Source organism: Candoia aspera, chromosome 7 (assembly GCF_035149785.1).
Source record: "Candoia aspera isolate rCanAsp1 chromosome 7, rCanAsp1.hap2, whole genome shotgun sequence".
Lineage (NCBI taxonomy): Eukaryota > Metazoa > Chordata > Lepidosauria > Squamata > Boidae > Candoia > Candoia aspera.
The window spans coordinates 76701961-76725564 of record NC_086159.1 but is presented as its reverse complement, the minus strand read 5'-3'; the positions used below and the strand labels follow the sequence as shown (position 1 = coordinate 76725564).

Below are 23604 nucleotides of genomic sequence, written 5' to 3'. Positions count from 1 at the left end.
CTACTAATTTATCATGGATCTCAGAAATGAGCAAGAGTGATCATCTCTCCATCTGTGGTGATGTGCCCAGCCAGACAGATAAATAAGAAAGGCATTTGTCCAACTATGTGATCAGGAAAGGATAAGTTTGTATCCCTGGTTAAGCCCCACTTTCCAACCTGCCGCCTTAAAATATCTTGAATTCTCACCCCAAACGTCTAAGAAAATGTGTAGCCCCAACACCCTGGAAGGGATCCACACACCATATACAAACATATGACCAGCTGTGTCCTAACTGCTAGCTTCAATTACTTGTTAGGGAGCATCGTCTGGACTTACATACTACAAAAGTCTCCCTCCAGATGGGGGATACAGCTTTTCCTTGGCAGTTGTATGCTCCTACTGGATTGTATCATAGTATAAAATGAAGGTCCTTTCATACAGTTCAAAAGTACATGTATGGTTGTATGCACTAGCCTCTCATTGCACACCCCATGCGTCTTTTAGTTGAGTTGGCCATCTCGGCAAAGCCATTGCATCACATTTTCAGGAGAAGGGGCACTTCAGACTGATAAGAATATTCATTCTTCCACTCTCCTACCTCCATTACAGAACTGGATCAAAAATTCCCATGAACAATTAAACTCAGGATGTTGGTAGTGAATAATTTTTAAAAGACTGTGGTCTGCATTGCATTTCACCTTCCTTCTAATCCTTTTCCATCTCTTTAGGCACCTGACAGAAGGTCCAGTTGGCTTGTTCCTCCCTTATGGTACTTCATCCTGTGCAGTCATGTGCTGGAGAGAATGAAGATCTCTAGCATTTCCACAAAGGTTTCTTAGAGCTGCCAGAAGAGGACCAGTGAAGATGTTTGCAAAGCTTCATATGCTTGCGCTGGCTTTGTTTTCCAAAAGTGTCTTCCTTTCCCTAGGTGACCACAACTTTATAAGGAAAGAAATTAAAATTGAAGGAAACTTGGTTCTTGGAGGGCTCTTCCCAATCAAGGAAAAGGGCACTGGTGCCGAAGAATGTGGGAGAATCAACGAAGACCGAGGCATCCAGCGTTTGGAGGCAATGCTGTTTGCAATTGATGAGATCAACAGAGACAGCCACTTGCTCCCAGGGATTAAGCTTGGAGTTCATATTTTGGATACTTGCTCACGAGACACGTATGCTTTAGAACAGTCCCTGGAGTTTGTCCGGGCTTCTTTGACTAAAGTGGATGAAGCAGAGTATATGTGTCCTGATGGGTCGTATGCGGTTCAAGAAAACACCCCATTACTTATTGCAGGTGTCATTGGAGGTTCTTACAGCAGCGTTTCCATACAGGTGAGCCACCCCAGTCGTAAAAATAAGGTAGCACGTCAGTATTCATTCACCTCCTGCAGGGAATCTGAGAGCCTGCACAGAAACCTGAACCTGTCACAGGAGATCAGGAGTGGTGGGGTTGTGTTATCCAGTCATAGTTTAATCCAAAGGAATTGGGGGATATGACAGCCCTGCTAAAATGATGCATGCAACCTTCACAACCTGGTGTCCTCTGTTTGTGTTGCACTAAAACTCCCCATCATCCTCAGTTACCCTGTTACAATTAACAGAGGGCCTGTGGTCAGATTTCATAAGGCACCATAAATATCCAAATGCAGGACAAGGCAGGTGAGAGCAATCGTTTAGTTCATTTCCACAAAAATCATAATCTAGAAGGAGGAGATGGCTGGGTGGAAAGAAATCATATCCTTGGCCTTTTCTTTGTGGCTTTTACTTTCTGAAACTTATTGGGCAATGTGAAAACTCAGCTGACTGACCCCAGTGAATAGGCACGACTGTCTCTTGCTTGTTTCAGTTCGATGTGGTTCATCTGAGGGATCTCTTTGGTGTCTCCACAATAGAATCTGTTGGATGTCAGCAGAATTTGCCTGGAAGTGGGAACATCCCCACCCCTTTTACATGTCTCTCGATGCACATAAGGAAGGACGGGTCCTCGATCATGGGGTTGTGCCCGTTATCTTGGCTTTTTTGCCCCCAGACACCCCTGATTTCCATCATCCCCAGTCAGCATATTTAATAAGCACTATAATTCAGCAAAGGTGGAGCCTTACAAATTCTGAAATTAAACCTGGGTTTATCATGGAAAACAAAACAGAATAATAAACATGTAGTATCAGATTTCTGTTTGTATGGCTCTAGAATAATGAAACTGGCTTAAATGATCATATGATTACTACTTAGAATCTGAGACACTGTGTGAAGGGGTAGTTTCAGTAAGTCTACCATACCTGGGCTTTGAAAAAGCTGGTAAGCACTAAATGCAACAAGGAGAGTTTTTGCATCCAAATATTGTAGGCCTAGTTTGAGCAACAACCAGAAAATCCTGAACAATTTGTCCTTCCAGTTCTTACCCGCTAGTCTTAAATTTTCAGACTCCCCTTCATGATTAAAAATTTGGCACATAACCCAATTATGATTGTTTGTATCAGTACTCTGCCTTTAAAAGAGTTTGGCTCAAAACAGGCTCCCCTCCTGAGATGAAGAGAAGAAAACTGCTTCCAACCTAGCTGATTGCAGGATGGATGGATGGATGGATGGATGGATGGATGGATGGATGATAGATAGATAGATAGATAGATAGATAGATAGATAGATAGATAGATAGATGAGAGAGAGAGAGATGTGGTAAGTAGCCTGTGTGCTGTACTCTGATCTGGAAATAGGGATTGACTTGGAGGGTATCAGATGCCAACTAAACTGGAAATTACCCGCAGTCGTTGTCCAACATTTAGCACTGTGTTACAATAGGCACATCCTTCCATCCATGAAGCACCAGTTTGAATCAGTAACTTCCTAATTCCCAGCTCACTCTTTTAATGGGATAGCATCTGTTAGCAATAGTTGCTCTGAACTGTCCTATGAATTGTGCTCTGTACCCTTCAAAGTGAAATTATATGTAGGATATAAATCTTCTATGTATATTTAAAAAAAAACTGAAAATACACAAAAGTACATTGATGGGACAGAAACCACAACAAACACGATGAGAATTTCTACTGCTGTTTTGAAGACTTTCAAATATGCCAGAAACTATTTTAGGAGGTGCTTCTGCTGTCCTGTGCTTCTTAGTGAACTGGTAGCCAACAAGGAGTTCCTTCAGGGACATACCCTTTTCCATTTTGTGCCATGTCGAAAGCAGTGTCCCTGTGTGTCATTTCTTCACCCATAAGGAATCATTAAACTGAATTTTGTCATAAATTTTGAAGATGCTCAAGTTTGGGCTTTAATTATATTATATAATCTGAGATGGATAGCAAGATACTTTCACAGCTAGTGAGATTACCAGGAGCAGGTATGCTGGGTCAAGGTAAAGTATTGATTGATTGATTGATTGATTATGTGTCATCAAGTCATTTTCAACCCCTAACGACCACATAAGATACTGTCTCTTGAGGCCTACACTTATCTAGAACTTCCCTCAGCTCAAGGGTTGCACCAGGTGTTACAAAGCATGTTGAGGGTTAATCAAAGAGGAAGGACTTCAGAGATTTTGTTATTTTTTATTTATTTAAATTAATATGGCTGCCCACTCTCTAGACTCTGGGTGGCTTACAAATACAAAACAGTAAAAACAGTTAAAAACATCCAACCCCACGGGCAGTCTGGACTAAAACGATCAAACTAGAACAAATCAAACCAAATGTTTTAAGTGGGGAAATGGGTGCATCTGTGAGATTTAAGACACCCATTTTACTTTTTAATACATTCTGATACTACAGAGCAAGAAGAAAAAAGCCTTAATGTTTTAACCCCCCAGTCTCAAGGACTCTAAGAATTCGGGCATGTGTGGTCCAGAGGCATCCATTTTGCTCTCCTGATTTATATCAGTTTTCAATAAGTGAGGTTATATTGCACATACATTTATAAAAGCACACAATAAATTTCCATGAGCTAGGAGCTAATTAAAACATTTAACTGGACACTCATTATGAACTAATTAAAATATGACATTGGATATATATTACACTCTACTCCATTGTATTACCTCTGAATTCACATAGAGCATTGTTTGTTTTAAAGTAATCTCACATCTGCATCTTGAATTGCTGTCAACAGGAGGACGTTGATTCAGGTGCACTAAAGCAAGGTGTGTATTCTAACATAGTACATGGGAAAGAGAATGAGTTCTTGCAACACCATCATCCTCTGCATTTGCAAATAATTCCTAATGCACTCTAAATCTAGCACATCGTTCCTCCATTTTGCCTTCACTATCAATGGATCACAAAGAGATTGGCAAAGAAAATCTTCAGCCAATCATTTGTCTACCCTGGAAGCTTTGTTCTGAGCTCCCCAGCCAATCAGTGCTTCCTCTGCTTCAAGTTGCAAGCTCCCAGTACTCCATTAATAAACCCACAGCTCTTCCTTCACTACATGATCAGTTGAATTATAACAACCTTCAACTGATCATGATACTATTCTTGCAAGTCCTGTGAAGTGTGGGACCTCAGCAAATCCTAATAGTGTAGCAAGCTACAACAGCTGCATTTACAGGCATTTCCCTATGTTGGGCTGAATGAAACCAACCAAAGACAGAAAGTTGAGAAGATTGTTCAATGAGAAATAAAACAGCCCGGACACAAGACGACTTTGTTGGAGCACACATTTCATCTGTAGGTGATACACAGGAGGGAGAACCTTTGTCAAGAGATGATGAGGGAGTGGTTTTTTGGGGACTTGGCAACCACATTACTGCTAATTATCTGTCAATAGGATGTGACCAGTCTTGCCCACAGTAGCATAGATAGGAAAAAATCATATGGTAGGACTCAATGTCATCTACAGTGTATATGAAACTTCCAAATGGTGGGTCAGAATAATGCTTCATCTAGGTCAGTATTTTCAAAACTTAACTGTTCTCCAAGATCTCGGCGGGAGGATTTTTCCCAGCCTGGTTAAAATTATTTAACAGAAGATCCTGCAGGTCAAAACTGGGGCCTCCCAAAATTTTCTCCTGTACCATAAAAGAGCAGACTTTCCTTATAGTCTCCCCAAAACTTTGATTCTGCTATTAGCATCCCTCAGGCCAAGAATGTTTGAAGAAAACAAGGCTCAGGTGGTGACTTACCAAAAGTAAGTTCTTCCTTAGGTAGTTATTCTTTTTTGGTTCATGGTCATCTGACAACACATACTTTAATCAAATAGCCAGAAGACATGGTTGGAAGACAACAACTCATCAACTGGAAGGAAGAGCTCACAAGTTGATAGAATCAGAATTAAGGGCCTCCTTTTAAAGGCCTCTTGTTCTATTTGCTAATGACATCATAAAATCCGTTAAGCTTTTATCTTCCTAGAGAGTTATAATAGCAGATCATGAATATTCGGTTTTTGCAGTGTGACTTTCAAGACGGATAGCAGGAGCAAACTTTAAACAGGCGCCACTTCATTTTTTGGGGATATTTTTGTCTCAATTATTTCCCTGCAGGCACAAATGTGAGAGAATCTGTTATAAGGGGATGGAATAAAATCTTATTATATCCTAGTGATGCAATTAAAAGATTTAACTCTCACATTTGTAGAAATGCAGATATACTCATTTAAATATTTGTCAACTGAGTCCAGATAAAAAATTTGGTGACTTCTTAGTGAAACTGTGATTCACAACAGAAATACACAAACAAAAAAAAATCTTCAGAGATGATTCATACATGTTTCTTTATTGCTACTTTGTAGCTTTAAGTACTTCAGCAAAGGATCGTTACCTTGTCGTGGTGCTGGAGCTTGAGCACCTCAGTGACGCCATGAGCTAAACCGTGAAGGGCCACTCAAGACGGGAAGGTCATGACAGAGAGGTCAGACTAAATGCGATCCCTGGGGAAGGTAATGGCAACCCACCCCAGTATTCTTGCCATGAAAACTAAATGGATCAGTACAACCAGAGGCATGTCGGTATACCATCGGAAGATGAGACTTCCAGGTCAGAAGATGGTCAAAATGCTACTGGGGAGGAACAGAGGATGAGTTCAACTAGCCCCAGATGTGATGACGCAGCTAGCTCAAAGCCGAAAGGACGGCTAGCGGCCGAAGGTGCTGGTGGTGAATGGCGAATCTGATGTTCTAAGGATCAACACACCATTGGAACCTGGAATGTAAGATCTATGAGCCAGGGCAAATTGGATGTGGTTATTGGTGAGATGTCAAGATTAAAGATAGACATTCTGGGCGTCAGTGAACTGAAATGGACTGGAATGGGCCACTTCACATCAATTGACCACCAGATCTACTACTGTGGACAAGAGGACCACAGAAGAAATGGAGTAGCCTTCATAATTAATAGTAAAGTGGCTAAAGCAGTGCTTGGATACAATCAAAAAAATGATAGAATGATCTCAATTCGAATTCAGGGCAAGCCATCTAGCATCACAGTGATCCAAATATACGCCCCAACCACAGATGCTGAAGAAGCTGAAGTAGAGCAGTTCTATGAGGATCTGCAGCACATACTGGACAACACGCCTAAAAGAGATGTTATTTTCATCATGGGAGACTGGAATGCTAAGGTGGGCAGTCAAATGACACCTGGAATTACAGGTAAGCATGGCCTGGGAGAACAAAATGAAGCAGGACATAGGCTGATAGAATTTTGCCAAGACAACTCACTCTGCATAACGAACACTCTCTTCCAACAACCTAAGAGACGACTTTATACATGGACTTCACCAGATGGACAACACCAAAATCAGATTGACTACATCCTTTGCAGCCAAAGGTGGCGGTCATCTATACAGTCGGTAAAAACAAGACCTGGAGCTGACTGTAGTTCAGATCACGAACTTCTCCTTGCACAATTTAGGATCAGACTAAAGAGATTAGGGAAGACCCACAGATCAGCTAGATATGAGCTCACTAATATCCCTCAGGAATATGCAGTGGAGGTGAAGAATAGATTTAAGGGACTGGACTTAGTAGATAGGGTCCCGGAAGAACTATGGACAGAAGTTCGCAACATTGTTCAGGAGGCGGCAACAAAATGCATCCCAAAGAAAGAGAAAATCAAGAAGGCAAAGTGGCTGTCTGCTGAGACACTAGAAGTAGCCCAAGAAAGAAGGAAAGCAAAAGGCAACAGTGATAGGGGGAGATATGCCCAATTAAATGCAAAATTCCAGAGGTTAGCCAGAAGAGATAAGGAATTATTTTTAAACAAGCAATGCACGGAAGTGGAAGAAGACAATAGAATAGGAAGGACAAGAGACCTCTTCCAGAAAATTAGAAACATTGGAGGTAAATTCCAGGCAAAAATGGGTATGATCAAAAAGAAAGATGGCAAGGACCTAACAGAAGAAGAAGAGATCAAGAAAAGGTGGCAAGAATATACGGAAGATCCTTATAGGAAGGATAACAATATCAGGGATAGCTTTGACGGTGTGGTCAGTGAGCTAGAGCCAGACATCCTGAAGAGTGAGGTTGAATGGGCCTTAAGAAGCATTGCTAATAACAAGGCAGCAGGAGACGATGGCATCCCAGCTGAACTGTTCAAAATCTTGCGAGATGATGCTGTCAAGGTAATGCATGCTATATGCCAGCAAATTTGGAAAACACAGGAATGGCCATCAGATTGGAAAAAATCAACTTATATCCCCATACCAAAAGAGGGAAACACTAAAGAATGTTCAAACTATCGAACAGTGGCACTCATTTCACATGCCAGTAAGGTAATGCTCAAGGTCCTGCAAGGTAGACTTCAGCAATTCATGGAGCGAGAATTGCCAGATGTACAAGCTGGGTTTAGAAAAGGCAGAGGAACTAGGGACCAAATTGCCAATATCCGCTGGATAATGGAAAAAGCCAGGGAGTTTCAGAAAAACATCTATTTCTGTTTTATTGACTATTCTAAAGCCTTTGACTGTGTGGACCATAACAAATTGTGGCAAGTTCTTAGTGGTATGGGGATACCAAGTCATCTTGTCTGCCTCCTGAAGAACCTGTATAACGACCAAGTAGCAACAGTAAGAACAGACCACGGAACAACGGACTGGTTTAAGATTGGGAAAGGAGTACGGCAGGGCTGTATACTCTCACCCTACCTATTCAACTTGTACGCAGAACACATCATGCGACATGCTGGGCTTGAGGACTCCAAGGCTGGAGTTAAAATCTCTGGAAGAAACATTAACAATCTCAGATATGCAGATGATACCACTTTGATGGCTGAAAGTGAAGAGGAACTGAGGAGCCTTATGATGAAGGTGAAAGAAGAAAGTGCAAAAGCTGGCTTGCAACTAAACCTCAAAAAAACCAAGATTATGGCAACCAGCTTGATCGAGAACTGGCAAATAGAGGGAGAAAATGTAGAAGCAGTGAAAGACTTTGTATTTCTAGGTGCGAAGATTACTGCAGATGCTGACTGCACTCAGGAAATCAGAAGACGCTTAATCCTTGGGAGAAGAGCAATGACAAATCTCAATAAAATAGTTAAGAGCAGAGACATCACACTGACAACAAAGGTCCGCATAGTTAAAGCAATGGTGTTCCCCGTAGTAACATATGGCTGCGAGAGCTGGACCATAAGGAAGGCTGAGAGAAGGAAGATCGATGCTTTTGAACTGTGGTGTTGGAGGAAAATTCTGAGAGTGCCTTGGACTGCAAGAAGATCCAACCAGTCCATCCTCCAGGAAATAAAGCCAGACTGCTCACTTGAGGGAATGATATTAAAGGCAAAACTGAAATACTTTGGCCACATCATGAGAAGACAGGACACCCTGGAGAAGATGCTGATGCTCAGGAGAGTGGAGGGCAAAAGGAAGAGGGGCCGACCAAGGGCAAGGTGGATGGATGATGTTCTAGAGGTGACGGACCCGTCCCTGGGGGAGCTGGGGGTGTTGACGACCGACAGGAAGCTCTGGCGTGGGCTGGTCCATGAAGTCACCAAGAGTCGGAAGCGACTGAATGAATAAACAACAACAAGCTTTAAGTAATTATTAACCTGCAGAAATTAGCTGTCACCGATCAATTATGTCAATTTAAATTTTCATTTCAACTGCAATATTTTATTTGTTTATGACTGCAGATAAATATATATACAATACAAATTAAGCTATAGAAACAGTGGAAAATAACTGACTATCCTCTAATAGTTCATTAAGTAATTGCAGAGTCAATATAATCAATAATTTGCATTGTAGCGAAGGAATGTCTAATTCTCAAAGCTCAACAGTTGCATCTGTACAAAAAGGTAATCTAATTTATGGTATCTGAATACCATGCTGGTACATTTAATCCTATTCAGTCTCATTTAACTGCTTCTGCTGCTGAAAAAAAATGCAATAAATAGAGACACCTGGAAGAAAGAATATTGTTAATAATTATGCTTAATGGTAAAACCAAGATTTCTGCTTTGTCACTTCCCTAACAAGCCAGAGTCTAAAACTGGTATCTGGTTTCTGATTCCCACCCATTCTTTTCTTATCATTGCTCCAGCAATTTGCTTTATATATTCAAATCACTTGGGCAAACCATCATAGCATAGCCAATCCATTACATGATTGGCTGCAGTTATTTTATTAAGGGTTCAGACCAGAATAATTTGTAACAGATTTTTATTTATCCAAGGTGGAGGAGCTGAGTTTAATCTACCTGTTCCTTTAAAAAGAAAACTTACCCTGACTATCTTAATGGCAGCACCAAAAAAAGAGGAAAAATGCTTCTCTTGTGTAATGATGCAGAAGACCATCAGGATGGAAGACTGGATGTCCCAAACCTCCTTTCCCAAAAGCCCTCCTAGGTCTGCATATTCAGGCCCTGCCTCCTGCTTTGGGACAGCAGTTTGGCAGTTCCTGCTGCCACTACACATCCTCCCAGGACTTCTCAGCTGGCATCCATTCTCTAACCCTGCTGGGTGCCCATCCTTCCATATACTCTTTCTGGCAAATTAAAGGTTGAAATGCAAACATTGAAATACTTTTGGTAGTAACAGCTCCTGTCTGTGTAGTGTAGGGGCATGGTGACTAGAGGATTCAGCCCTTCCCCCACCCCTCCCCTGAGAGTTAAATCAATCTCACAAGAGGCAAATAAAATCAAACTTTATATTAAACAAATATAAAATGTAAAGTCCCCTTTTGAACTGAAGTGTGAAAATGCAAACATTTAATAGGGCAAGAGATACTTACAGAACTGCACAGATCACAGTGATACAGCAGCTTGCAAATTAGTTAAGAAAAAAAAACCCAGAAGAGGATGAAACATTCAGGGCAGACCAGAAGGTAGAGCAATCTCCTACAGAAGAAAAGCCCCCTACCCCAAATCTCCAAAGGGACTGGAGAGAGTTCAAAATAGTTACAGATCTTCTTCATACATCATAAGATGAATTAACTATTCAATACATGAATATGAAGGAAGCCTGAAATTAGACAGTTCTATAACTTGTATACAGTGAAAGACCAAGAAAGAAAATGAGACTTAGCAACTCAAAAAACAGAAATCCAAAATTTAGCACAAATTCCTGACTACGTGTATTTTCCTATTTCTACAGAAATAAGCAAGAGCCCGTTTGGTGTAGTGGTTAAGGCATCAGGCGAGAATCCAGGAGGCTGTGACTAGGCACAAAGCCAGCTGGGTGTTGGGCCAGTCACTTTCTCTCAGCCCTAGGAAGGAGGCAATGGCAAACCACTTCTGAAATCTTGCCAAGAAATCTGCAGGGACTTGTCCAGGCAGTCTCCAGGAGTCAACACTGACTTGCAGGTTCCAAGATGCATCAAAAATGCTGTTTTACAGTTAGAGACAGGTCTGGTTTCTGTGGGTGCCAGAGCCTGGTTCTGCCTCCTTAATTTCTGGTTGAAATTGATTTTTTCTCCTCTCTCCTCCCCTCTGGGTCTGGATCCACTGGTTCTCAGAGACCGTTTTAAATCCACCTGGCTAACAAAAGCTAATAGCAAACTCCAGTCCTGAGGACTTTCTTTGGAGAGCCTCTGTCTATTAGGGCTTGAAATGCCAAGAGTCATCTTAAACAACGTATCTGGGATATTGATTTTCAAACCAGTTTAAGCCTAGCTTCAAACCCTACAGTTTATGGACTCTTCTCAAATGGGCACGTGCCATCATCTTATCGCTCTTCAATTCTAATTCTGAAGTTTCACTGGGCTTTCACCTTGGCCAGGTTGGATGCCCCACCCTCTGCAGTTCTGTGGGGACAGTATGAAAACACCCCTTTTCAGCAGCGCTCATGTCCATGTGGAGATGCTCTCTGGAATCCCTGCGCCATCTGCTCCTTTGCTGCTCTCTCTATAGGGACTCAAGGAAGATATATATCTTTATCCCATTTTAAAGAACCACCCTGGTAGAGGGCACAAAGTCTGTCTGTCACTGCTCCTCTCCGACCAGGACCCTGACCTCTCTTTCCAGGTTGCCCAATTTTGTGCTATAGTTTGTTGTATCCATCCAGCCTACAGTTGAAGTTTAGCACTAATTTTGGTGATTGCCACTGCTATTTGTATTACAGTTACTATAATAATGTATTTTATGTAATTTTATTGCATCTTTAAGAAGTTTTATTAATAATTACAGGTCTGTGTATGTTATTGTTGTGCTTTCTGGCCCAAAGGCTGTAATAAAGGTTTGATTTGATTTGGAGGGGAAAGGGAGAGAAAGAGAGGGAGAGAGAAATAAGCAGCTTCCTGAAGCAAACTGTCCTCTACTTCAGTTCCTGGAATTCTCCAACTTACTGAAGCGTCTATTAATCAGATGTTGCTGGGATATGAAAGCTCCATCCTTTTTGCAGCCCCTCTGCAGATTTCTTTTACTATCCCTCTCTGCCTGTCTTTAACAAAACCTTTTTTTTTTCTTGTAGCCAGTAGAGGGAAGACTTAGGGTAAACTAGTCCAGACACATGACAAAGAGTCAGCTCTCACTTGCAGGAATATGGATTGTAAATCTGCAGTCTGGAATGCAGACGACATTCACAACACCTTATTTATACAAGATGCTATGGCGGTGGGGGAGAAAAAGAGAATTGGATTCAGTGATTATAGAGCTGCCTTCACATCATAGTCAGACCACCATTCATTGTCCAAGTCACATCTTGGGAGGGTAGAGAGATCTTGTAAGAGAGAGCTTTAGCTTTACTGTTTCCTGTTGCCTCATTATGTCCCAATTTGCAGCATGTGTATAGTAATATTTTGTGAGCTAAGGAAACAATTCTTTTATGCATGACTCCATCCTAACTCTTCAAATTCCATCCAGTGCTGATAATCAAAAACCAAAAGGTATATTATATTTTCTGGGAGGGAGGGAGGGAGGGAGGGATCAAGCCAGGGACTCTATCACATGTAAAGAGTAAAGAAGATGGCCTTGACAGAGACAGGGGAGATCTGTTACCAAAGCATCAGGAAGGAAAACATTGTTTAGCTCAAAAAATGAAGGAGGAATGCAAAAATGTCTCAGACACCTCCCTAATTCACATAATGTAAGGGAGGAGATAAACCATAATCATACTTGCAATATTCTGTTATTATACCAATCTTAATAAATGTAGTTTATTGATTTTTTGGTCAGATCTACATCTTGGGGCTGATGTCATATAAGATCTCCCATGAGTCATCTAGAACAGCTCAAATCATCTACCAAACTCTGGATCCACTTCTGGAAACAGACTGGATATTCTCTGCATACTAATACCAATACTATTTTTCTCTTTCTAGGTTGCAAATTTGCTAAGGCTCTTTCAGATCCCTCAGATAAGCTACGCCTCCACCAGTGCCAAGCTAAGTGATAAGTCCCGATATGACTACTTTGCAAGGACAGTGCCCCCTGACTTCTATCAAGCCAAAGCAATGGCTGAGATCCTGCGGTTCTTTAACTGGACATATGTGTCAACAGTTGCCTCTGAAGGAGATTATGGAGAAACAGGGATTGAAGCTTTTGAACAAGAGGCCCGGCTAAGAAATATATGCATTGCCACCTCTGAGAAGGTTGGCCGCTCCAATATTCGAAAATCCTATGACAGCGTCATTAGAGAACTCCTCCAGAAACCCAATGCAAAAGTGGTTGTCTTGTTCATGCGCAGCGATGACTCTCGGGAACTCATCGCTGCAGCCAACCGGTTCAACGTCTCCTTTACCTGGGTGGCTAGTGATGGCTGGGGGGCCCAGGAGAGTGTGGTGAAGGGCAATGAACATGTTGCCCATGGGGCAATCACTTTGGAGCTTGCTTCCCATCCAGTCAAAGAGTTTGATAGATACTTCCAGAGTCTCACCCCTTATACTAACTACCGCAATCCCTGGTTTAAGGATTTTTGGGAGCAGAAATTTCAGTGCAGCCTTCAGAACAGAAAAACCCACAAAAAGACTTGTGACAAGCACTTGTCTATTAACAGTTCCAATTACGAACAAGAGTCCAAGATCATGTTCGTTGTAAACGCGGTGTATGCAATGGCCCATGCCTTGCATAAAATGCAGCGGACAATGTGTCCAAACACTACCAAGCTCTGTGAGAGCATGAAGCATTTGGATGGCAAGACGCTCTACAAAGACTATTTACTCAAAGTCAACTTTACAGGTAAACAATCAGCCTCTTCTGATGCTTACCCTATAAAAAGGGTTTGGTTGTGGCCTGCAGGAGAGAGGATGGAGGAGAAGGGCAGCAGGGTAGCCACGAATGCTTGGTATGCTGTGAAAATCCACTGAAAAGTGTGTGCAGGAAGCATTTGAAGCATTCCTTTGGAGAAATGTCCTCTTCCAAGTTAATATAGGTGATTCGGATGTTTTCATCCATGTGTGTGTACACTCAGCCAATTCACTTCAGCTGTGCTTTTCAGTAATCTCCAGAGTCTGGTTTGGGAAAGTTCCCTGGTATCTTATTCAAGAGTTGTTTGGGAGATGGTAAAGGGAGTTTCTACAGCAGTAAACAGTATTAAACAATAGCCATTCACCCTTAGTGTCTCTGGGTCCTAATGTGTTGCCTAATGGAAATGCTAAAAAGAATATTCAAGCAAATCCTTCAGGGACTTAACTGTTCTGATCACTGTCCTTATTCTAATGTTTAGCTAATATCTCCTTTTGTGCAGTTATGGCTCACCGTTTCTAGTCCTGCCATCCTGTGTAAGAAAGTTCTATAATTATTTCAAATCTTTAGAGCCCACCTTTTCTTGGTTCAAGGTGTCTTTCACTACAAATCATGAAACACAAATGTTTATCTGGAAATAGGATTTTTAAAATTAAGCCAAAAGAATGAATCAATAAATAAAAACAACTGAAACAACTGAAGCTAATTTAAAAGAGAATTAAAAATTATATATATATATATATATATATATATATATATATATATATATACATATACATATACATATACATATATATATATATATATGGCAGAAGAATTATGACATGGCAAACAGTAAGTAGAGCTCTAAAGGCCAAAGCTTCTGGAAACAGGAGAGACTTAACTTTGCAGCAAATAACATAAGAACATACCTTAAGCCTATGATAATTCTGAGACTCCTGTTCTATATCTGTTTGGCTTAACTGTCTCCAGGCGCAACATATGTGCCTGTTAGCTGTAGCTTATTTTCACTATTGTACGCACGATGCCAAATTTCTTCTACTGTTGCCTGCTATTAAATTTGAGGTGGGGGAGTGTCACTGCAAATGAATGTACAAATTATTCAACAGGTCTCAATGTTTGCATAATAGGGAGATACAGGTGATGGATTAACTAGCTTTGACAAGGTATTGTGGACCATCTGATTGGATGTTGCCAGGTAATCAATAATTCACAGTGAAGGGCAGCCTGCAATGATGAGAGCCATTGATTCTGAATGCTGACAACGTTTGACATTATCGGCAAACCGGGTGATGAACTGGTTGGAGATACTCAATACAATGACCTAATTTTGCAGAGTGTTATGCATATGCAGATTCCCTTAATCTTAACACAATATGTATGAATCACTGAACCCAGCAACCTTGTATAGCCCATGTTACATCTCGGCTCTGTAGCATAAAATGTTTGCTACATATGCCAGGGGATTTACTGGATGTTTTACTAGCAGGATAATGATAGTCCAGTTGAAAGTTAAATAGAATGGGGGAAGCCTGCCTAAATAACTGCAGTGATAATATTTTGGAAATGTCTTGGGCAGGAGTGTCTTCAAAGTATGGACAGAAAAATCATGATGGCAGCCATGATGGTACAATCAAAGTCCTGCCTGTTTCTTATGTGCCGTGTCTATTAAAAATGAGTGGTTTGATTGCACAATCATGGCCACCATCTTGACCTTTTTATCATGCCCTGTGGCCAGACCTGGTCTTGAGACATGGACACGCATAGCCAGAGGAGCTCAGGAGATTTCAAAATAGCCCAGAGGAGCAGTTGGTCAAGTGATCTACACAGGCCAATTGTGCAGGTCAGGAGTATAAGTAGCTATTGTCTGCATCTAAAGAAGAGTCTTTTTTCCTTCCGGCAAACAAGTTATAAAGGATGTCACAAGTTTGCCCTTCTTTTAGCCATAAGTAGACCAGAGATGGGTAAGCAAGTGGATCAATACTTTTTCTAGCCCTTTTTCCAAGTCTTGTATTCTTCTCCATTTTGTGGTTTTTCAGTCAAACAAAAGTTGTGATGATCTAAACTACAGAAAGGGCTCCACCTGTTATATTTTTTAGGTGTCCATCCTGCTGCTTATTGAGGAGCTCAAGGTGGTACACATGATGTTCCCTCCTCTTGTGTTTCCTTATGACAAGTATAACAACTGTGTGAAGTACGCTAGCCTGAGAAATAAGGACTGGTCCAAAGTGACCCAGTGAGCACTGGTGGCTGGACTGGAACTTGGGTCTCCCTGTTCCTTGTCCATGACCTTCACCACTGCACTGAATGTTGCTATCTTAATATCATGCAGATCTCTTGTTTCTGACTGGACTAGGACCAGCAAAAGTAGCAAATATTTGACCACTACTATACATTTAATCTGGTCCATAAAAATGGGAGTTGAAATTATTTGAACATTAGGTATAACATGCTAGTTTCTGGGGGTGGGGGAAGTGGAGCAGGAGGAAGCAGCAGCATCTAATTTATTCAGGTTTTCAGGTTTCGATCAGCGTCGCCTAAATCACCATATTTCCTAATCATGGCAACATCCAGATGTGTTGAATTTAGTTCCCCAAATTCTCCAGCTTATACCACCATTGCTGAGAATTCTGGAAGTGAAGTCCACATATCCAGATGTTTCCAAGGTAGGAAAGATCCAGTATTACAGCTGGACCTGTGTAATGGATCCTTGCCTCAGCTGAAAATGTGACCCAGTGAAACAATCCGAGGTTTAATTATTTTAAGTAAAAGCAATTACAAAGATTGGGCAGAGGCATAGCTGTTTGGGATGGGGTACATTTCATTATTTCTTTGAGAACTTGACTGCCTAACTGCTCTGCCTTGTCTAATTTCATAAGAAAACAAACTCTTCCTACACACAGAGGCTAAAAAATACCCATCTGCCATAATCTTTTAAATGGCTCACCGATCTACCTGTCCTTTCTAATCCTGACTGTTTCCCTGCAAAGCGACATCTGTGTTTGTTTTCCTGACATTTCCTTGGATTTCGGTGGAACTGCTGGCTACCTCTTGATTTAAACTGCTAGACCTCAAAATAGAATGAAAGCCGTTTGCAGTTGTTTGTCTTGGTAATTCAGTTAACAGAAGCTGCTGGCTTTATCTAGTTCCATTAAGTCCTCACTTGCCTCAAGATACTGTGTTTTTGAATCAAAGCCGACGATTTCTACCTCACCTCAAGCACTCGTTGAACAGAGGACCCAAGCCAAAAAGAAAAAAAAGCCCAGATAAATAAATAAATGGCATAACAGCAAGATGAACTATAAGTGATCTTGGTCCGGTAAAGTCATTTAAAATCAGAGTCAGAGATGTCAGCATGTAGGTTACTGTGCCATGGGTGGAAAACTCAGTTTTTGTTTTTGTTTTGAGGGAAGGAACTCAGAAAGGGACATAACAGACACAAACTGCTTTCTCAGTACGAGGAGGCAGGCACGTCACTTCCCTCTTGTGATTTGCCAGTCCAGGATCAGCAAAGGATGCAGTCTTGCCTAGTGAAGTTCAGTGAGTTCATTTATGGTACTCAAACACAAGACTTCTGCCTCAGTTTGAAAGCATCTGCCAGTTTCTTTGCTGCTGCAATGTCAGCAGTGTTGGAGAAATAAGCTGATGGATTTCCAGCTCGGTTACAATGTAGATAAAACTGCTGTGAAACTAGGGTTTTGTGGTTGGTCTTTTGGACAGCCTTGTATCTTTCCTCCTCCTGGTAGAGTCCTGCAAGAGGAATGCTGTCCTGGCATTTCTGGAAGTCTTTCTCAGTAGCCCAGACCAAATAAACAGGGGCAAACTTGACCAGAATTGGCTGGGATCCCCTCCCCCCTTTCCTCCTTGTTCATTATTTGGACAGTTCTTCCAATACAAAGTCTTTCGTTTTTATTCCTTCCAACCTAATAGAAGGTTGGAAATAAACCTCATAAAAAGGCTTCTGGAAGGAGGGTAGTAAAAAAGACAAGATGGCAGCCGCAACCACACAATCAAAGTCCCACCCATTTGATGTCCATCGCGGCACACTAAAAAAGGCTGGGTCTTCAATCGCGTGGTTTGGCTGCCATCTTGACATTTTTGACACCCACCTCCCTCTGGGCACCTTGGAGGCTTGGGATGCTGTTCCTCAGCAGGATAGCTCTCGGAAAAATTAAGAGAACTGAATTTGGGGGCAGCGAGAAAAGCTGGTGAAAGAAAGGCAGATTGAAAATGGGCTGGATCCAATTTAGGGCCCAGAGGAAGAGGACCACAGCAGGTGAGTTTTGTTCCTTGCTGGCTGCATTTCAGGTCAGCAGATGTGAAGGTCATCATGGATCAGCATCTCACTGTTTCTGTGAGGGTTTAGAAATGAGGGATGGTAACAGCTACTCAGTTCAAGTTGGTATTTATCAGTATTTTTCAACCTTGGCTGCTTTAAGATGGTGGCTGAGGAATTCTGGGAGTGGAAGTCCACCCAACTTAAAGCACCCAAGGTTGAAAACACTGGTCTATGCTTTAGGCAGTGAGTAAATGGACTTTTTCCCCCCAGATAATATTTCTGTTGTACAATAGCACAAATGGCAGGAGAAATGTCTCAATGCTTGTTTCTAAAAAAGTAAATAAAAACTGCAGAGGAATTGGATCCACCATAAAGGAGCAGTGGGGATAGCTAACTCTTTAATCCTGATTAATCCTCCTTTGTTCCAGAATGTCTCTGGAGTGGTTCACTCCACATTCAAATAGCACTGCCCCCTTTCCAGAGAAATTCTAAGAAAGCTTTGTTCTAGCTTGAATGTGACTTCTTTAGTTTAGTGCTGATCTTCTCTACCATAAGCAGTTCAAGATGATATGGATTTTTTTAAGGTATTATTTTCTATCCATCTGAACATTTAAAATACAGTAAACAGCCTAAACAGCTAAAATAACAAATGTCACTACAAACCATCGCTAATCATTAAAAACACTACTAAAAATAAATGCTGTAAGCTAATAAACAAGATACAAGATCTGTCCGCCTCCTGAGGAATCTGTATAACGACCAAGTAGCAACAGTAAGAACAGACCACGGAACAACAGACTGGTTTAAGATTGGGAAAGGAGTATGGCAGGGCTGTATACTCTCACCCTACCTATTCAACTTGTACGCAGAACACATCATGCGACATGCTGGGCTTGAGGAATCCAAGGCTGGAGTTAAAATCACTGGAAGAAACATTAACAATCTCAGATATGCAGATGATACCACTTTGATGGCTGAAAGCGAAGAGGAACTGTGGAGCCTTATGACGAAGGTGAAAGAAGAAAGTGCAAAAGCTGGCTTGCAGCTAAACCTCAAAAAAACCAAGATTATGGCAACCAGCTTGATTGATAACTGGCAAATAGAGGGAGAAAACGTAGAGGCAGTGAAAGACTTTGTATTTCTAGGTGCAAAGATTACTGCAGATGCTGACTGCAGACAAGAAATCAGAAGATGTTTAATCCTTGTCAGAAGAACAGTGACAAATCTTGATAAAATATTTAAGAGCAGAGACATCACACTGACAACAAAGGTCCGCATAGTTAAAGCAATGGTGTTCCCCATAGTAACATATGGCTGCAAGAGCTGGACCATAAGGAAGGCTGAGAGAAGGAAGGTAGATGCTTTTGAACTGTGATGTTGGAGGAAAATTCTGAGAGTGCCTTGGACTGCAAGAAGATCAAACCAGTCCATCCTCCAGGAAATCAAGCCAGACTGCTCACTTGAGGGAATGATATTAAAGGCAAAACTGAAATACTTTGGCCACATAATGAGAGGACAGGACACCCTGGAGAAGATGCTGATGCTAGGGAGAGTGGAGGGCAAAAGGAAGAGGGGCCGACCAAGGGCAAGATGGATAGATGATATTCTAGAGGTGACGGACTCATCCTTGCGGGAGCTGGGGGTGGCAACGACTGACAGGAAGCTCTAGCATGGGCTGGTCCATGAAGTCACAAAGATTGGAAGCGACTAAACAAATAAACAACAACAAAACACATAGAAACAACTGCATGCCAAGCCAATGCAGTCTGCATTTTAACTAAACCTCCAGAGGTTTTAGCAAAGACTTCAAAACTGTAACCATCAAACAGGAACCTGCTTTCCTATAGCTGAAGCAAGCATCTTTTATTTTAACAGCTGCTTGTCTTCTCATCATAGAAATAAAATAGGGGCTTTACTTTACAAATGCACCAATCCCCACCACCACAGGATTTATTGTTTCCAATGTGCCATTCCAGAAGATGTGACATTTTCTTTAAAAAGCAGCATATGCTAAGAGTCAGAAAAGACCAGGCACACTCTGGCATCTTTTGAAATGGCAGTTGATTGGCACCAAGATGCCAATCAAGACTTCCTTGCCCTTTCCAAGATCTTCCTCAAGGAAGACATACTGAGGGCTGTATTGCAGAAAGGCTCCTTTAAAGTCCAGTGACCATATTTTCTTGGAAAAAATAAAGGACAAACCTAGAAAAGGGATAAAAGGATAAAAAAGGATAAAAAAATTAATTGTTTATAGTTATAATTTTGCTTTGCAAAGGAAAATTCAAGAGCAAAACCAAGAAACTAAATAATTAAATGAAATAAATATAAAGGACAGCTTTCTGAAATAAAGAACTATCCTTTATAATAAAGGGTCACTGGACTTTGAAGTGGAAGCTGACTGTGAAAATGATGGGCACCATTTTTTCTCAGGGTCAACATGTTTCTTGAAAGAAAGTCCCCATTTCAAGTTCAACAGTGGATAGTGTAATGTTTGGAGCAGGACTGTGTGATTTTAGACTACAGGGTACCGTAACTCTGATCATTGGACATAGTAGCTGTGACTTATGCAGTCCCTAACGTCCAGAGGATTTGCAAACCTCTGGATTACAGCCATCAAATTCACTGGATGAGTTTGGGCCCATCCTCAGCCTCACAAGATTATTATGAGAATAAATTGTGAAAAACATGTGTGCCACCTTAATTCCTTGCAGGAAAGGCAAAATACAAATAAGCAAACAAAAATTCAACCTCTGCTTCCCACAGAAATGTATAACCCACATTTGCGGACTCTAAATCAGTCTGATTTCTTTCTTGAATCACTGTCTTTGAGAGTTAGAGGAGTGGGGAAAAAAGTCTTCCCATTACCATCTCGTGACTAACCTGAAGGAATACACATAGTTTATTCTTCCACAAGAACTGCTCCATAAAGTAGTTTAAGCAGACAAGTCCTTGTAGAAATTAACTTACACAACAGTATTTGATGTCTGCGTTCTGCTGTAATTTGGAATTTCTTCATGTAACTGTTTTTTTTCTGAAATAAGCCACTTCACTTCAATAGCTCTTTAAAAAAAAGTTGGCTTAGGGCATATTTTCCATATCTGCCCATTCTCTTCTTTTCAAGAAGAAAGGAAAAAGAGAGCGGGATTTGCTGAACCTCAAGAAGTGGAAAAACACATCTTGAGAGTCCATTTCCATGGTAACCACTCCATTCAGGTAAGAAGGTAAATAGGAGTCATTGGCCTGCAGCACACATTCTTCCCAAGCACAACCCCCCCCCCCAAGCCCCCACTTCTGTGCCATATATACTAGCTGAGAATCGTGGCTGAAGTCTTATTTTTGTTTTGTTGTTGTTGTAGTCCTTTGAAGTATTATTCTATGCCAGATGTAGCCTGGCATTAAAATATATGCTGGAGTTGTCTTATAATTATTATAATTATATCCTGCCTTTATTTTGTACAAATCAAAGTGTGTACGTAATGCTCTTGCCTCCTATTTTCCTCACCATAACAACCCTGTGAGGTAGGTTGGGTGGAAAAACATTGACTGGCCCAAAGCCATCCAAATGGTTTTCACACCTAAGGGAGATCTATAACAGCTGGTCTCCTGGTTTCTAGGTTCGTATCTTCACATCTACACCAAACTGGCTCTTGTTATAATAATACATCTTCTGTCTGACATAGCAAGTCAAGACCACCGATTAACACAAATTGATATCCTTTTGAGCCTCCTTCAACCTCAGCTGCAATGTCGAAACCACTTGTTGTGTCAGAGTGTTTGCACAATAGGTTCACACAACTTGCTGAACCCTAAACCTGGGTTAACAAACAATCCAGTATTCACAGAACATGAGATTATCTCAATGTGCTGGACCTTTCTGGTCCTTACATTCTATGGTTTTATGACATGATCTAGTTTTTTCCCCTGCTTAGATCAATTCTTAGTTTAGTTTTGTGAATCTCCTAAACATTTGAAAAAGTTGTGCTTAGCTTAGAGAAGAAAAGGGAGAATGGTCATTATGGTCTTCAAACAACTGAATGCCATTATGCAGGAGACTGAGAACAGTTGCTCGAGAAGGTAGGACTAGAAACATTGGGTGGAAATTACAGGGAAGCAGAATCTGGCAAAATATGGGGAGAAACTACTGAATGGTTTCAGCTGATTGACAATGGATACTCTTCCTTACCAAGTGGTAGACCCCTTCTATTGGAGGTGCTTAAGGAAGAGCCGGATCACCATCAGCCAGGAATGTTGTGAAGGATTCCTGTACTTTAGATCTTTCTGAACAAGATATCTCCAGATGACCCTCCTCTTCTGTGAATAATACATTCCTTCCTTTCTTCTCACATTAGTCATTTGAGTGAAGCAGGACATTTATGCTTCTGAGAGGAGGCCATCTACAGTAATATTAAAAGTTTTGCTTAGTAGTTTACATAACTTTTTAAAACAGTGTTTCTGAGATTGTTCATGGTTTCATTGGCATATGGCAGAATTATTTTCCATCCAACTTATTTCTTAAGCCCCTTGGCACAACACCCTGCTTGTAAAGAGCTCTGCCTCCAGTTAATTCTTCAAACTTACAAACTTGCCCAAATGGGACTATGTGAGTTAGTTCAAGGACTGCATAATTCCAGATTTTTTTTTAAATTATCCTTGGGATTTTCCTGCACATCTCTCTGAAAACCATGGGGTAGCAAACTAGGAAAGCACTTTGCACCTTATTTGCTTATCTGTTTGGCAAAACAATTCTCCTTTGTTGAAGATCATCAAAACAGGCAAACTTTAAAGTTAGTTACATTTCAGTATGGTGGAAACTCAGCCAAAATCCAGAGCAGGCCAGGTTTCTCCAGAATAGCTTGCAAAACAATAAAAATAATGAAAGCCAGACAATAGCTGGCAAGGAGCTCTTAGGAATAGGCATAAATGCAAGGCCATAAAAACAAAGATGGCATATGGAAGGAATGGTAAATAGTGCCAAGGATCCCTTGTTAACAGTGATGGGGCTGGGGACTGTTGACAAGCATGCTTATTGCATTAGGAAGCAGTGACCTTTGCTCATTTCAAAAAGTGAAGAAGAGATGAATCACATTAAAATTTGGACTGGAGACCACAAGGAAATCCCAGGATTCTAGGTTAGACTGGGAAGCTGAAAAAACATTCTGGAAGAAGGCTGCGGCAAATAGTTCTGTATTCTTGACAAGAAAACTTATCAGAATGTGTTCATGAATTCACCCAGAGTCTCGCTCAATTCATGTGTGGCAATATTCAGGATCCAAAGTCTCCTGGTTCCTCTCTCTCATATAATTTGGATGTAATTTGAGTTAATGGGAAGAGAAATGAAAAAAAAAATTGCCTTTCATGCACATAGTTTTTCCCAGTTTTCAACTCTCCCCCAAAATGTAAAAAGACCATTCAAAATATAGGGGGTTAAAGAGCATTAAAGAGAGATAAAGAGTTAAAGAAACATAGCCTACCTGAAGTGAAAAAATCAATCCATTTAGATGCCTCAGTGGAATCTGTGGTTGACTTTCTTTGAAAAATATGATAATTTATTTTGAAATAAAGCTAAAACAGAGATTATCAAAAAAAAAAAAAAAAAGAAGGAACATCATATTGTTTAAATTTTTATTATTATAGAGGAAAAGAAAGAAGGAAACAAAAGTCACAGAGCAGACATATCTTATGAACTAAAACTAATTGTGTGTGTGTGTGTGTGTGTGTGTTAAATATTTATTAAAACTGAAATGTACTCAAAAGTAAAAAGATTGGAAATTAAACATAAAAGCTAAGATCAAGATTTTGAATAG

The 23604-nt window shown here is 40.9% G+C and overlaps 1 protein-coding gene across 1 annotated transcript in view; it reads left to right on the top strand.

The window, feature by feature from the left end:
- Positions 1 to 819: 819 nt before the first annotated feature.
- GRM3 (glutamate metabotropic receptor 3) overlaps positions 820 to 23604 on the top strand; it is a 42420-nt gene continuing 19635 nt past the window's right edge. The window contains exons 1-2 of the mRNA XM_063308239.1: positions 820 to 1308; positions 12660 to 13515. Coding sequence (XP_063164309.1) covers positions 847 to 1308; positions 12660 to 13515 — 1318 coding nt within the window. The 5' untranslated portion in view covers positions 820 to 846. The remainder of the gene's footprint in view (positions 1309 to 12659; positions 13516 to 23604) is intronic.